Genomic DNA, 17487 nt, shown 5'->3' on the forward strand with positions numbered 1-17487 from the left:
ATGGATGAACCTTGAAAGCATTACACTGAGTAAAAGAAGTCAGTCACAAAAAAACTACATGATTCTATGCATGTGAAATGTCCAGAATAGGCAAAGCTCTAGAGATAGAATGTAGATCAGTGGTTGCTTAGGGCAGGGGAGGTTGTAGGAAGAGACAATAATAGCTAAAGTGTATGGGGTTTCTTTTTTGAGGTGATGAAAATATTCTAAAATTGATTGTAGGGATTTCCCTGGCAGTCCAGTAGTTAAGACTCTGCACTTCCCCTGCAGGGGGCATGGGTTCAATCTCTGGTTGGGGAATGAAGATCCCACAGACCATGCTGCATGGCCATAAATAAGTAAATAAAATAGACTGTGGTGATAATTGCATATATCTGTGAATATACTAAAACTGCTAAATTGCACACTTTAAATTGATGAGTATGTGAACATATCTCAAGAAAGCTGCAAAATAGAAAAGGAGCAGCATGAAGGACTAAGAGACCAGATATCCCCAGCAATATCCTCAAAGGCCCTCTTTTTTTTTCCCTAGACAATGCTTAAAGCAGAACAACAACAACAACAAAAAGCTAAAGGTGTTCTCCATATGACCCAGCAATCCCACTCCTAGGCATATACCCTGAGAAGACCAAAATTGAAAAAGACGCATTACAGTGTTCATTACAGCACTATTGACAATAGCTAGAACATGGAAGTGACCTAGATGTCCATCGACAGATGAATGGATAAAGAAGTTGTGGTACATATACACAATGGAATATTACTCAGCCATAAAAAGGAACACATTTGAGTCAGTTCTAATGAGGTGGATGAACCTAGAACCTATTATACAGAGTGAAGTAAGTCAGAAAGAGAAAGGTAAATATTGTGTACTAATACATATATATGGAATCTATAAAGACGGTACTGATGAATTTACCTGCAAGGCAGCAATGGAGAAACAGACATAGAGAACAGACTTACGGACACAGGGAGAGAGGGGAGGAGGGGGTGAGATGTATGGAAACTTACATCACCATATACAAAATAGATAGCCAATGGTAATTTGCGTTATGTCTCGGGGAACTCAAACAGGGGCTCTGTATCAACCTAGAGGGGTGGGATGGGGAAAGAGATAGGCAGGAGGTTCAAGAGGGAGGGGACATATGTATAACTATGACTGATTCATTCTGATGTTTGACAGAAAACAAAATTCTGTAAAGCAATTATCTATCCTTCAGTTAAACAATAAATTTAAAAAAAACACTAGAGCTGTTCTCAAATTAATCTGATAGTGGATGTGTCCACATTTTAGCTGTTCAGAATAATCCCAGCATGGTTATGATTTGTATAATAGGACAGCCCAGAGGCCAGTCTGGTTCTAACCCAAACCTAAAGGTCCTGTGAGGCTGGAAGAGTATTCCTTAGTTGGTCCCTGGCAATCCTGAGTACCTGTACATGTTCCACACCTGTCCTAATCTGAATTCATACCCCATAAGTCTAGACCATATCCAGACAGATGTCAGGGACAGAATGAATAACTACTCATCATCTCTCCTCTTTGCCAGTGCAGGCGATGAATGCCTGGGGACTGTTGTGTGTCAGATCTAAAAAAAAGGGAGAAACCAGTTTGACTTCATGCCAGCACTAGAAGTGACATGACAAAGAAGGCTGGAGCTGAACCATGCATGCACAACGGACTCTGAAGCAGAAGAGAGAAAAACTCTTGGGTTTTGCTTTTTCTTTTAATTGGAGTACAGTTGACTGACAACGTTCTGTTAGTGTCAGATGTACAGCAGAGTGAGTCAGTTACACATGTATATATATCTACTCTCTGCTCGTTTGGGTTTTCTTTAGGATCCTTTTTCCCCACGTAGGCCATCACAGAGAATTGAGTGGCGTTCCCTGTGTTGTGCAGCAGGTATAGTTATCTATTTTCTATGTAGTCGTGTGTACATGTCAGTCCCAGTCTCCCCATTTATCCTTCCCCCCACCTCTTATCCCCTGGTAACCATAAGTTCGTCTTCTATATCTGTGACTCTGCTTCTGTTCTGTAAATAATTTCATGTTTACCCTCAAGATTTAAAGCAAGAGAAAAACCCAATCACAGGTTCTAGGTTGTTTCTGTTGTCACTGCAGTTGTTTAGTTGCTAAGTTGTGTCCGACTCTTTGCGACCCCATGGACTGTAGTCCACCAGGCTCCTCTGTCCATGGGATTTCCCAGGCAAGAATACTGGAGAGGATTGCCATTTCCTTCTCCAGGGGAACTTCCATACCCAGGCATCAAACCTCTCTTGCAATGGCAAGCAAATCCCTTACCAGTGAGCAACCAGGGAAGCTAGGTTGTTTCTACACCAGCCTATTTTCTTTCTCCACGTCAGAAGCATATTGGGCAGGGTTTAGAAGAATTTCCATGTACTTATTTCCCTTTGGCATGTGCTCAAAGCAAGTCTCAGAGAAAGCAAACCCCTTACTCCCAGAGGGGCAAATCCAGCTGGTTCTTGACAGGTTTACTCATCCTATGAAAAGCATGAAACATTCAGGCAATTTTCCAGCATCCTCTCGCCCACAGTCAACTCTGGGAAGTCCTCTTTGGGTTTCAGGCTCTTCCCTCACCAGAGTGTTCAGTCTCACCTCACCTCAAGGAGACACTACGTTGCATTTCATCAACAACACACTTTCCACAGTACCCTTTGCCCTACCAAACTCCATATCTGGGATTGTAAAAACATATTGGAACAGAGTTCAAAGAGGATGGGGACATTAACCAGAAGGGAGCACCTAGGTGTTCCACCTTTTCCCTAATGTCTGTGGTTTTTTTTCTTTCTTCAAGATCCAACTTGTAAATTTGAGAGAAAGTTAGTGAGAAGAAGGAGTCCATCAATGAGAACCAAGTCGAGGGTGAGGCCCAGGGAGACACTGAATTCATGCCGGTGATGGGCTATCCAGGACTTCCCAGGTGGTTCATGGTAAAGAAATCTACTTGCCAATGCAGGAGATGTGGGTTCGATCCCTGGACTGGGAAGATCCCCTGGAGGATCCTTTCAACTTTTCATATAGAGGCCTAGATATTAGACCATATTTAGGGATCCAGATGTAGCAAAACCCAGCCATCCTCAGGAAACTCCTAAGCTACCTTCCAGTTTTAGGGTAGGTAAGGCTGCAAATGGCTTCTTTTCTTTTCTGGGGTAGGCTTCTCTGACCTTTGAGAAGGAAGCCGAGATAGGACACTCAGTTTGTGATATTTGAGCTAAATCTGAGACAATGTATGTCCAGGTTTTAGATGGACTATCACAGGACTGGCTCCTGCAGCTAGCCTACCCACACGCCCATCCCTGGGCCCAAACCTCGGGATTTACTCCTAGGAGGTCCACTAGCTCTGCCTAGGTAAGGTTTTCCTCAGCCATTACCATTATTATCTCTTTGCGCCTTGGTCTAGGGGAACACCAGTCTCTATCCAGTCTGTCTCCCATTAGGTGGATAGTAGCCCCAATGTTTGCATGATATACAGGGGTACAGGGCATTCAGGGACATATAGAAAGGAATGGGTGAGAATGTGTGCATGCAGTTTCTATTCTAATGGTTCTGTGAATGCTCATTCTTAGGCCTTTCCTGCTAGCGCCAGGCCCTTTTATCCTCTGACTTTTCCTTCTCTGTATCTTGGTTATTAAACACCTGGTAGGCCACCTTGCTGAGGTGAGAGGCAGGGAAGGCTATCTGGTGCTGCTTCCACTTTCTGAAGTTTTCACCTCATGTACAGGTCACTTTGGGAAATTAAACAGGACCTCAGGATTGCATTCCTTTCTAATCACTCAGGGCCAGTAGGAGTATAGATTTGGTGATATTCCCTGGGGCACTCTAGGAATGCTGAAAGGTTTTGTGTTGGCTTCTAATGATTTCCTTTATCTTACTATGATTGAGGGTTTTTTTTTGTTTGTTTTGTTTTTCCTGCTGCATGGTGTGAGTTTCTCTGAAGTAGGCAGGGGGAGCCCTGTGAGCCCTTTGTAAGACCAGGAACCCCAGGATCTGGAAGACCTGTGAGCTGCTGTCCAGACAAGAAACACTCACTGCCTACCTGGCCCCTCTGCTTGGCAGGCGAATCTTGGGTGATTATCAACTGAGGTTCCACAAGTTCTCCTCCTGGTATCAGCACAGAATACCAGGTGCCTTAGTGACCTGGTCAGCGCCCCATGGGACTCCCTTGTGCTTCTAGCACTCACATGGTGTGAATTCTGAAACTCCTTCTTTTTGGTTGAAAGGAGGAAAGCGAAGACCCCTGACTCAGATAGCTGTGCCACTTCCTAACAGACCAAGTAGGTTAAGAACTAATGTGGCTAAACGGCTCTGGCTCTGAGGCAGTCCTGTCTAACCTGTGGGATATTCTGACTGGGGAAGGACTATCTTAAGAACAGGCTGTTATAAATTCAAGGGGGACCCCCAATCACATCACAGTCTACCCCATTGGACGCTGCCTATTTTGGTCTTTTGAGGAATCCATTAACAGTTCAGCACTGGTTCCAAATTTCCTGAACCAGAAATCTTGTTTGGGTTGAATCTCATGGTATTTGTGTGACTAATTTCCAACCAGGGTCCAACAACCTGGCAGGACTTCCTTTGAGGTAGGTCCCCAATGGAAAAGGAGGGCTCATCCAGGTATGTGTCCCATTTATGAAGGCATGTGGCAACCTATGAGGGAGACTAGACTAAGCACAAAGAGGGGAAAAATTTTTTTATCTTATTATCCAGATTCTATTTTTATTCCCTGGGAATTGTTAATGGGGTTTGCCGGTGATAGTATGTAAGACAAAAAAGCAAGCTATAACACTGAAGGCATGCCCCTCAAACACAAACACAGCCTTTTGAAAAAGGCTAAATTATAGGTTCAAGGCATTTAAAATTTTCTCTGCTCATAACCTGACTATTAAGCTAACTAAGAGGAAGTATCAGACAAACAAAATTAGGTTGTTTCCATATCTTGGCTATTATGAATAATGCCATGATGAACATGGGAATGCAGGTATCTCTTCAAGATCTCGTTTTCATTTTCTTTGGGAATACTCAAAAGTGGGATTACTGATAATATAGTAATTCTACTTTTTTTTTTTTTTTTAGTAATTCTACTTTGAAGTGTTTGAAGCACCTTCATAGTGGCAGTACCAATTTCTAATCCCACCAACAGTGCATAAATATTCCCTTTTCTCCACATCCTCACCAGGACTTGTTAGCTCTTGTCTTTTTTATAATAATCATTTTAACATATAAAATGATGATTTTGATTTATATTTTCCTGATGATTACTGATGATGAGCACCTTTTTATTATTTGTATGTCTTCTTTGGAATAATGTCTATTCAGCTCCTCTGCCCATTTTTAATATCAGATTGTTTATTTGTTTGTTTTGATCTGTTACAAGGCAAGGGTCAAAGTTCATTTTTTTTTTTCCATTTTTTTTTAACATATGGATTTCCAATTGTTTCCACAATATTCTAGATCCTTTGTTTTTTCATATAAATTTTAGAATCAGCTTACCAATTTCTATCCGAAAAGGCTACTGAGACCCTGAAAGTATTTATGTTGAATCCACAGGTAAACTTGAGAAGAATTAACAGCTTAACAATATTGACTCTTTCAATACATAAACAAAGTATGTCTGTCCATTTATTTGTCTTCTTTATGTCATCAATTGTAATTTCAAAATATTAATACCAATCTTGTATATATTTTCTTAGTTTCATCCCCTAAGTATTTCATGGGTTTTTTGCTTTTGTAAATGATATTTTTGGCATTTTAATTTCCAGTTGCTTGTTGCTATTTTATAGAAATATGATAGATTTTTATACAGAAATCTTGTCTTCCTACAACACTGTAATATTCACTTACAGATCTAGTAGCTTTTTGGTAGATTCTTTGGGATTTTCTACATAGACAGTCATGTTGTCTTTGAATAAAGATATAGCACAAGGGAACAGGAGATAACTTAAGGTCAATATGGGGAATACTGGTCCAATACAGGAAAATCATCACTTGAAACCCATAATTACATGCTACTATATATAAAATAGACAACCAACAAGGACCTGCTGTAGCGCACAGGGAACTATAATCAATATCTTGTAATAACCTATAATGGAAAAAAATATAAAAAAGAATATATGTATATTTATATATTTGTATTTATATATAACTAAATCACTTTACTGTACACCTGAAACTAATGTATTTTTTGGAAATGAACACATTTTAAATCAACTGTATTTTAATAAAAAATTTTAAAAATCATCATAATTGATTCAGGCAAGTGTCGTCAATATATAATGTTCAAACTGGCTGGTGAAAGTTTGAAGAATAAGAAGATATTTTGTTGCTGTTTAGTTGCTAAGTCAGACTCTTTACACAGTCTCAAAATATCTTCCTACAAAATACTTATTAACTATAAAAAGTAAAAAAGTAACTTCACAGTGGAAAAGCCTGGAAAACATCACCTTAACCAACTGATCAAAGCTAACAAAGTTAATATCACTGATAATAATACTAATTAAAATCATGTACCTTCTACTATGATGCGCTTCTGTGGAACTATGGATAAAGTAGTATAACCCTAATCTAATCACAAAAGAGTATCAGAGAAACTCAAACAGAGAAACCCTGATCTTGGACTTTCTGCCTCCAGAACTGTGAGAAATAAATTTCTGTTGTTTATAGTTTACAAGCCACTTAGTCTATGGTATTTTGTTATGGAAGCACAAGCGTGCTAAGAAAATCACTGTCTGATGTTCTAAATATATAAAGAGGAAATACAAGAAACAACAGAGTGCTAGAAGTTCAAGAAATGCAATAAGGCAAGAAAATAAAAGTCATTCCAACTGGAAAGGAAGACATAAAATTGTCCCATTTGGAGATGGCATGACTATCTACAAAGAAAAACCAAATAATTTACTAAAAAGAAAAAGAAATCTGAGAAACAACATGTGAGGCCATCAGGGTCTCCAGATATAAGATAACCATAAAAAAATCAATTGCCTTTTTATTTACTAGCAATAAACATGTGGACACTGACATTAAAATACAATACCATTTAAGTCACTCAAAAAAAAAAAAAAAGAAAGAAAGAAATACATACTTGGGTGTAAATCTAGCATTGTATCCTATGATGCACAAAAGATATCAATTTTTATAAAGTTCAATTACTACATATTTTTCCCTTTGTTGCTTGTGCTTTTGGAGTGATACATTGGCAAGCATTGCCTAATTCAAGATCACAGACTCCAACTGAATTGCAAAAGCAAATCAATGGAAGAAGAAACCTTTTTTTTTTTTTTTTTAAGAAGAAACCTTTTCAACAAATGGTGTTGCAGTTAACTAGACATCCACAGGTAGAAAAACAAGCCTTGACCTAAGTTTCATGTCACATGAAGAATTAACATAAAGTCCATCCATCATGGACTCAAATGTAAAGTGTAAAACTAAACAACTTTTAGGAAAAATATAGCAGACAATCTTTGGGATATAAAATAAAGCAATGAGTTTTTAGACTTTAAAATTGTTATCCCTAAAATAAAAAAAAATTTTAAAAAGTTATCCCTAAAATAAATTGATAAATTTTACTTCATCAGAAAGAAAAAGTTTTGCTTTATGAAAGACCCTGTCAGGAGGATGAAAAGACATGCTACACACTGGAAGAAAATACTTACAAACCACATATCCAACAAATACAAGTATCCAGAACATATAAAAAATTCTCAAAACTCGACCAGTAGCCTTTTGCCTTGTTGCATCCATGAAAACAAGATGTGTTGGCAGCAGTTCTACAGAAGTCACACGTGAAAATTCAGTCAAGGTTCTCACTCTTGCGGCCATGCTCCCTAAACCTACATGCTTGATCCAGAAATATGTGCATGCCATCAGTGTCTGCATCAGAATACAAAGGATTTGGGTTTCATTCACATTGTAATAAGAGCTCTTCCTTGACTGGATCATCCTAAACAGCTACCAGTCAAAAGAAACAATGCTAGCTCTTCCTACAACAAAAGCAAACTCCACAGTAAAAAGGAAACAATCCAAAAGCAAACATAAAAGACATGAAGAGACATTTCAACCAAGAAGATATACAGATGCAAATGAACATATGAAACGATGTTCAACATCATTAGCCATTAGGAAAATGCAAAATAAAATCACAATGAAGTACCACCTTACCCTACTCACACTCCTAAAATAAAAAGATACAGACAGTATGTACAAAGTGTTATTGGTGATTTGGATTACTCATACATTGCTGCTGGAATGCAAAATGGTACAGCCACTTTAGAAAACAATCTGGTCAAAGAATTAAAAAAAAAAAAGAAAACAATCTGGTAGTTCTTCAAAAACTAAATATGTAATTGCCATGTGACCCAGCAGTTTCTCTCCTGGGCATTTATCCCAGAGAAATAAAGACTTACATTCACGTAAAAACCTGAACACAAATGTTTAGAACGCCTTTATTCATAATAGTGAAAAAACTGGAAACAACCCAGATGTCTGTCAACAGGTGAATGATTGAACACACCATAGTATATCCACACCATGGATGAATCTCCAGAGAACTATGGTGAAAGAAAAAAGCCCATTCGAAAGGTTGCATAGTACATAGTTCTCTTTATCTAACCTCACTGAAATGATGAAATTATGGAAATGGAAAACAGATCACTACTTACCTGGGTTAAGGAGGGGTAGGGATGGGAGGAAAATGGGGGAGGCTCTAGAAGAGCAACATGAGGGATTCTTCTGGAGATGGAAATGTTCTGAATCTTGACTTATCAGTGTCAATAGATTGGTTCTGATATTGTGCTGTAGTTTGGCAAGATGTAGCACTGGAGAAGATGGGCGAAGGAGATATGGGATCTCTTTGTATGATGCCTTACATAATTATCTAGAATACACAATAATCTAGAATTATCTCAAAATAAAAACCTAATTTAAAAAATAACTTGCCTATATTCTTCAAAATGTCACTGTCATGAAATATGAAGAAAGATTTGGGAATTGTTCCAGAATAAAGAAGACTAAAAAGACATGATAGTGAGTGCAATGGACATTTTTAGATTTTTCTCCTGCTAGTCAGGATATTATTGAGACAGTTGGCAAAATTTAAACACAGTCTTTAACTTATAAAATAGTGCTATATCACTCTCATCTCCTGATTTTGTTAAATGTACTCTGGTTATATGAGAGAATTTCTTTTTTGTTATTAGGTGATATATACACTGAAGTATTCCAGAGTAAAGGGATGTCATGTCTGCAACTCAACATGACCGAGAAAAGAAGCAGAGAGTGAAAGAGACGTTAAAACAAGTGTAGCTAACATTCGGAGAACCTGAATGAAGGATATCTAGAATTCTTTGAGCTATTCTTGTAACTTTTCTATCATCTGACATTATGTATAATTGAATAAAAAACATTCAAACCAAAAAAAAAAAAAATAAGCTATTGTATAAACATAGAATGAAATGCTATTCTTCAACAAAAGAGACCAAATTATATGGGATGACATGGATAAATCTCAAAAACATTACACTAAATAAAAGAGGTATTACAGAAAAGAGTACATGCTGTATGATATGCTTACATGAGGTTCTAGGATAGGCAAAACTAACTATGACAGAAAAAATCAGAACAGATGTTGCTTCCGGAGGGTGGAGGAGAGAAAATTCCTACTGGAATGGTGACATTAGATGATTGGTTAGGATGCTACAGGGTGGTTAATAGGATGAGTATGCGTGTGCTAAGTCACTTCAGTCATATCTGATTCTTTGAGACTCCATGAACGGTAGCCCACCAGGCTCCTCTGTCCATGGGATTCTCCAGGCAAGATACTAGAGTGGGTTGCCATGCCCTCTTCCAGGGGATCTTCCCCACCCAGGGTCAAACCTGCATCCCTTAAGTCTCCTACATTGGCAGGAATGCTCTTGACCCCTAGCACCTAATATGGAGTCAGGGCCACACTTAATATTATGGGTGTTCAAGTATTTGGGGTGAAGTGTTCTGTTGTGTTTAACTTCCTCTGAAAACCATCAAAAAATAAGGTGACAATTGTAGAATCTGGTGTGGATGTAGTGTGTGTGTAAAAGTCGCTCAGTCACGTCCCACTCTTTGTGACCCCATGGACTGTCCATTGAATTCTCCATGCCAGGATACTGGAGTGGGTAGCCTTTCCCTTCTCCAGGGGAATCTTCCCAACCTAGGAATCGAATCCAGGTCTTCCGCACTGCGGGCAGATTTTTTACCAGCTGAGCCACAGGGGAAGCCCAATAACACTGGAGTGGGTAGCCTCTCCCTTCTCCAGGGGATCTTCCTGACCCAGGAATTGAACCGGGGTCTCCCACCTTGCAAGCAGATTCTTTACCAACTGAGCTATTTGTGTACATATAGTAAGATTCTGTTATAGGAGAAGGGGAAGCAAGATGATGGTCACTTCCCAGGTCTGGGGTTAGTTCCTGCGATGCGCTGCCATGTAGGAAAGAATTCAAGAGCAAGCCAGAGTAAAGTGAAAGCAAGTTTATTTAGAGAGATACACATTCTATAGGCAGAATGCAATCTCTCTTAGACAGTGAGAGCAAGCCTTGGCATTTGAGGTTGTTAGTTCTTATGGGCTGGGTAATTTCATATAGTAATGAGTGGGAGGATTATTCCAACTATTTCAGGGAAGGGGTGGGAATTTCCAGGAATTGGTCTTTCATAGACAGCCTTGGAACTGTCATGGCACCTTTGGGTGAGTCATTTAGCATGCTAATGTATTACAATGAGCATATAATGAGGCTTAAGGGCCACTGGAAGTCAAATCTTCTGCCATCTTGGGCCTAGTTGGTGCTAACCAATTTTTGTCATATCCTCAATAGCTGTGTCATTCTTTTAACATTCTGCTCCCTTTTTTCTTGTCTCTATACCAGGAAAAAAAGTCACTAAAATAAAGTAGTATATATTCAGAAATTGTTATTGAACACAAGTTTGTGTCACACAGTGAAGCCAAATAAACATTCCAAAGAATCTGGAGCAGAGAAAATTTTATTGCAGGACCAAGCAAGGAGAACGGGTGGCTCAGGTTCAAAAAACCCAAACACCTCAATGATTTTCAGGCAAGAGTTTTTATGGGCAAAATTTGAGGGCTGCAGGGTGTGTCTATGTGACTTTCTTCTGATTGGTTAGAGGTGATGTAACAGGGTGGTGTTATCATCCTCCACCTGAATGGGGGCCTCAGCTCCTGCAAAACTCAAGCATATTATTATGTATATTCCTTCCTGAGGAACCAGGACCTTGCCCTAAATTGAAGTATAGTTGATTTATGCTATTGAGTTTGAAAATTCCTTATATATCCTAGATGCAAGTCCTTTGTCAGTATTGTGGTTGCTTAAATTTTAACATAACTTCTCCAGAAGAAAAAACAAGTAAAATTTGCCGAGTATTCTTACATGGTAAGTCACTGACTTAATTTGTGTTCTTATGTGTCCCATTAAGAGAATTAAGATATATGAAGTAAACACACCTAGAAGGATCATGAATCAAGTAAATACTTGAAAATATTTGTTGAAAATCAAAGCTGAGAGTCACTTTGGGACATATGCCTGCCTAAAAGCCAATACTAATATGAATAAGAGAAAGTGTGGGCATAAATGACCATGTTCATTGACAGTAGGGACATATAATATGTCACTTGACATTTTCCCCACTTCTCCCAGTAAAGTGGGTGGGGGTTTGTCCTTTTTGTCATCTCTCTCTTTTTTTAAGCCTACTGACTCTTACAGGAGTTGTCCTGTTGCAATGACAAGAGTTACAGGACTTGGGCTGTGCAGCTTGCAGTTAAGAAGCAGCATATTAGAATTAACAGAACACTGTTGTGATGATCTGGATAAAGTACCAAGGGGAAAGGGGGGCAAATTATGTTGCTGAAATCTCAGCCTGTTCTGTTAATGTTCCAGCTACTGTAAACCCAAAAGGCTTTTCACCCTCGTTTGATTCTCTGTATGAATTCTTAGACTTCCCAGGTGGCTCAGGGGTAAAGAATATGCCTGCCAATGCAGGAGACATGGGTTCCATCCCTGGGTCAGGAAGATCCCATGGAGAAGGAAATGGCAACTCACTCCAGTATTCTTGCCTGGGAAATCCCTTGGACAGAGCTGAGCCTGGTGGGTGACAGTCCCTGGGGTCACAAAGAGTCGGACAGGATTTAGCAACTGAGCACACATTGTTTCTTGGCTGTTCCTCCTTTGTTTCTGCATTCCTTCACTTCCCTGTTTGAATTTGCCCTCTGGAACTCAGGGAAGGTCTAGGGGGCTAAAGCATATTCCCTACAAACAAAAACTGGGGAACACAGAGAGGATATGTACCCAGGAGGGCCCCAAAGGTTCCAGCTTGGTTTCAGATTTTTGAAAAAAAATCTAGGATTCCATTGCATACAAATAGTGAAAATAACTGTCACTAGGCTACAATTTTGATGAATTGCTTACATCATTTGAATCATGAGAAGGAATCCAGATGTGACCTTGTTAACTTAGACCAGTAAGTTTCATTTTTCATTCTTAGCACTGATTTCTCAAACTCTTTTCAAATTCTCACTCCTCCATGAAACTTTTGTTTCCCCCTACTCTCTTGTTAACTCATCCAATTGGATCTATACCTGTCTTATGCAGAAACTGCACTCTTCCATGAACTGCTTCCTGCTTGTTCCAGCCACTGTCTCAGACATCTGTAGGCACTGAGAGCCTGCTCTTGCAGATGTTGTCCCATCAGCTCCAATGAAGACCTTGCCTGGCATGATTTCTGTTTCTTTTCCTCTAATGAGGATGTGTCTTCTGCCCTCAAACTGGCGTGAACAGTTTTGGATGTCTGCAGGAACACTGAATTGAGTCTTCTTGTTTACCCCTCCAAGGGCAGTCCAGATGAAGACTTCTAGCCTAGGTTGTTGGTTCTCACTCTGGTTTCCTTCCAGGATTGCGGCCTGCCCCTGGAGCCTATTTCTCAGCCAAAGCTCTGACCCCTTACACAGTTTCAAACCACCGTTTCTTGCCGTATTGCTTACACTGATTCAAATGACTCTCTCTTCTACTTGTTGGCCAGTCTCTGCACTTGATCTCAGGTGGCCTCAGCTTTCAGCAGCCTGAAATGGGTCTTTGGTTCCTGGCCAGAGATTGAGGCTGGACTGAAGTGGTGAAAGCACCAGATCCTGGTCACTAGACCAGTGGTCAGTGACAAGGCCCTGGCCCTTCAGCTTTGCAGAAAAGAATTTCCACAAAGACAGAAAGTAGTGAAACAAAGTATTTATTAGGAGGAAAAATAGTATAGTGTGTGTGGATAAAGAAAAGGGAAAGGAAAAGAAGAAAGGCACCGAAAAGACAGATGAATATATTTTGGGCAGATTCAAAGGTAGATATGTGAAATACAAGGCCAAGCTAATTAGCACTGATGATGTGCCAGTTGCAAGAGGGGATAAAATGAGCCAAGATTCTATGATGAAACTAAAGGTAACAAAGGAAAGCATAATTTATCACTATGTTAAGCAAATCTCCAACAGAGGGAGTTGAATATTAGAAGTTCGTATTTACCTATGGCTACCTATGGTAGCTCGGTGATAGAGAATCTGCCTGCCAATGCAGAAGACTGGGGTTCAGTCCCTGGGTTGGGAAGATTCCCTGGAGGAGGGCATGGCAACCCACTCCAGTATTCTTGCCTGGAGAACCCCCATAGACCGAAGAACCTGGCAGGCTACAGTCCATGGGGCTGCAAAAGAGTCAGACACGACTCAGTGACTAAGCATCATGTGTGGATAGACACAAGGGCAGACTCAGAAGGAGAATCCCTGAATTGTGCCCATTTGGCAATTTGAATTACTTTTATGGGGCATTTCTTCTGGGTCTCCTTTGGCCAATCAATTTGATTTGCCTGGTTCAGAGTCCATATTGGTATATATCTGGATCCTCCCATGTGTGCATGCACATCTCTTAGCCAAGATGGATTCTACTGAAAAGGCCTATGGGTAGAGCATCCCTTAGCATCACTCTCCTTTGACCTCCAAGGAGCCTTTCTGCACATGTGTGGTTGGGGAGGTCCCCTGACTTTGAGAATGAGAAGTATGTGGTTTGGGCAGGGCTCAGCCTCCTGTTTTAACTGTCCTGTGAATCTCCAATCGCTTTGGGGTGGGGGTGGGGGGTCCATCTACCCCTTGCCTCACACTGATGAGAAATCCTGCAACGATGTCCTGACCCCTCAATTTGGGACGTTCAGAAACTAACCCCCAAATTATGTTCTTTGGACTCAATGATGGGGCTTCATCCCTGCACCCACTGCTTGATTCTGATCTCCCCTATTCTAAGGTCCTTATTAGAAGGTCCCAGCAAGTGAATATGAGAGCTGTGCCACTGCAACAATTATTTTCACACATCTTTTTTTTCTAACTATAGGAGTGTTAAACATAAAAGCTATGTCTAATTTCTCACAATACTCAGCACACTGCACAGAGTGGCCAAAATATATAACAAATTGGAGATTTCTAAGACTATTTTCATCAATCGCTGGAGAAAAAAATTCTCAATCCCAGTCAAACTGGACACCTAGGTATGTCCAAATAGATTCTATGCTTGCTGGGCTTACACCTACTTTTTAAGTACATGTATTCTCAGGATTCATCCTAAACTTACGGAGCACAGATCTCTGAGGGTAAAGTCCCAGTGTTTGTTGTATGGGTAAGAGCTTCACACACAGTTTTGCACAACAAATTATTACAGAGGGTTCAGATTCTAGCACTCAATCACCTACTCCAGAGGACCCTCACTTTAGGATACTACCTGGGGAGCTATTCAAAGGCCAGCTTCCTTGAACCCAGTACCAGAAACTAGAAGGGCTTGAGAGGAGGCCCAGAAATCTGTATTATAAATCAGTACGCAGTAGTTGTGATATTGGCAGCCCTGTGACTGTGAAAACACTGGCTTGAGAAACTGTCTTTCCACCATAGAAATCCCTGTCATTCCCTCTTGGCAGGTATCATCAAAGGGGAGGCTTTCCCAGTGTGCCATTTGGTCAGTCCAAGAGTCTCAGCTCTAAAATCTGATACACATTTCCTTAACTCCCCAGTGTGACCACCTGCCAAATCCCCTCTCTGAATATCCCATCACATCCTGTACCACTCTCACCAGCCTGCCATCTTGTACAAACTCTTCATTATTCATGCATTCACTCCCCATTTATTCATCAAACATACCAAATACTAACCATGTACATGATGACTGGGTATTAAGTTGAGCAACGCCTGGTTCTCCCTTAAAGAGTATAGCCTGATAAAGACAGACTCCAAAACCAATCATTATGACTCAATGCAGTGGATACAAAGATAGTGGTAAGTATGGGGAGCTAAGTGACATACCTAACTCAGTCTGGGGTGGGTGGTAGGACAGAGTTTTCCTGAAGGAAATACCTGAGCAAGAGTTGAAGGATGAGTAGGAGTTACCAGTTCTCTCTCTTCCTCAGGGAAACCACTTTTTGGGTTTTTTGGTTTTTTTTTTTGGGAAACCACTTTTTAAAAAAACGCTGTAAGACTATACCACTCCCACTTAAGAACTACCTCAGTTCTATCAACCCAGATAAATGAGACATACCATCCTGAAAACATTAGCAACTCAGCCATCACAAACATCCTAAATGTAAAAGATAACAGCTGTAATTCCAATCCAGAGGTCTCTCCGGCACATACTCAACAATGACTTAAGAACTCTTTCTTGGAATGTAATCAAATGGGGAACTAAGAACACATACTTGACATTATATCCTTCCTTCCAGCTTTTAACACTATCTTCAAGATACATGATTTTTTTTTTTCAGTACACACTGCTCTTTTTCAGGTTCAAAAAGTATTACTATGTGTTCATTACAGAAAATTAGATAAATATCTTAAAATCATGGGATTTCCCTGGTGGTTCAGTAGTTCCCCGGTGGTTCCGAGGTTCAGCTCTAAGCTCATGGGTCCAGTCCCTGGCCAAGAAACTAGGATCTCAGACGCCACAATGCACAGCTTGCTCCCCCCCAAAAAACCACAATCTTACAATGCAGAGATGACCACTGATAGTATTTGGGTGCATCTTCTTCCTATCTTGTTTTACTATAGATTTTTTTTAATAACTTCATTTATTTACTTTTGGCTGTGCTGAAGCTCCAACACTTTGGCCACCTGATGCGAAGAAATGACTCACTGGAAAAGACCATGATGCTGGGAAAGACTGAAGGCAGGAGGAGAAGGGGGCAACAGAGGTTGGATGGCATCACTGACTCAATGCACATGAGTTTGAGCAAGCTCTGGGATTTGGTGAAGGACAGGGAACCTTGGCATGCTGCAGTCCATGGGGTTGCAGAGTCAGACACAACTGAAAGACTGAACTGAACTAAACTGTGCTGGGTCTTTGTTGTTGTGCAGGCTTTTTCTCTAGTTGTGGCAAGCAGGGGCTACTCTATGGTTGCAGTGTGCTGGCTTCTCATTGCAGTGGCTTCTCTTGTTGCAGAGCATGGGCTCTTGGGTGCACAGGCTTCAGCAGTTGTGGTACATGGGCTCAGTGGTTGCAGTTCCTGGAGTCTAGAGCACAGGCTCAATAGTTGTGGCACACCGGCTTAGCTGTTCTGAGGCATGTGGGATCTTCCTGGACCAGGGATTGAACCCAGGTCTCCTGCACTGGCAGGCAGATTCTTTACCACTGAGTCACCAGGGAAGTCCTACTATAGATTTTTAAAGGCAATTTGAAGACCTTCTCCCCGGCTGGCTGCTCGGGAGGGAGGCAGAGATGGCAGATGAGATCACCAAGGCTCAGGTGACCTGGCCTGGCGGCGACACGATCTTCAGGAAGATCATTCGCAAGGAAATCCCAGCCAAAGTCATTTATAAGGATGACCAGTGTCTTGCTTTCCATGACATTTCCCCTCAAGCACCAACACATTTTCTGGTGATACCCAAGAAACATATATCCCAGATTTCTGCAGCAGAAGATGATGATGAAAGTCTTCTTGGGCATTTGATGATTGTTGGCAAGAAATGTGCTGCTGATCTGGGCCTGAAGAAGGGCTGTCGAATGGTGGTGAAAGAAGGTTCAGATGGGGGCCAGTCTGTCTATCATGTTCATCTCCACGTTCTTGGAGGTCGGCAGATGAACTGGCCTCCTGGTTAAGCATGCTATAGGGATAATTTTGCCTTCTCTATGCAGTGATCAGGTTTGCAAGTTCTAATATGCTAAACAATTTTTTTTTTGCCTGTGTATGGAGATATTGAAAAAATAATTTAAAAAACCCATACATAATAAAAGACATTGTTGCATGGAAAAAAAACAATTTGATTTATAATTCTGATCATTGCTTTCTAAAATATAATGAAGTATATGTATTTTTCCACATTATTAAAAATTCTTCAAAAATATTTTAATGATACATCATGTAGGTTTACCATAATTTATTTGACTCTTTTGGATAAGGATAGAATGGCACAGTTATACAGGTAGTTGT

General features: G+C 40.4%; 1 protein-coding gene across 1 annotated transcript; it reads left to right on the forward strand.

Annotated features, from left to right (window-relative positions):
• The first annotated feature begins 16754 nt into the window (after nucleotides 1-16754).
• LOC122444118 (histidine triad nucleotide-binding protein 1-like) lies at nucleotides 16755-17255 on the forward strand. Its single transcript, XM_043472919.1, has one exon. The coding sequence runs from the start codon at nucleotides 16776-16778 to the stop codon at nucleotides 17154-17156; it is 381 nt and encodes a 126-aa protein (XP_043328854.1). The 5' UTR covers nucleotides 16755-16775; the 3' UTR covers nucleotides 17157-17255.
• Nucleotides 17256-17487: the final 232 nt, after the last annotated feature.

The sequence above is a fragment of the Cervus canadensis genome, chromosome 6 (assembly GCF_019320065.1).
Source record: "Cervus canadensis isolate Bull #8, Minnesota chromosome 6, ASM1932006v1, whole genome shotgun sequence".
NCBI classification, from domain to species: domain Eukaryota; kingdom Metazoa; phylum Chordata; class Mammalia; order Artiodactyla; family Cervidae; genus Cervus; species Cervus canadensis.

Coding starts and splice junctions, on each gene's coding strand:
- LOC122444118 (XM_043472919.1), top strand. CDS start 16,776: ATGGCAGATGAGATCACCAAGGCTCAGGTGACCTGGCCTGGCGGCGAC.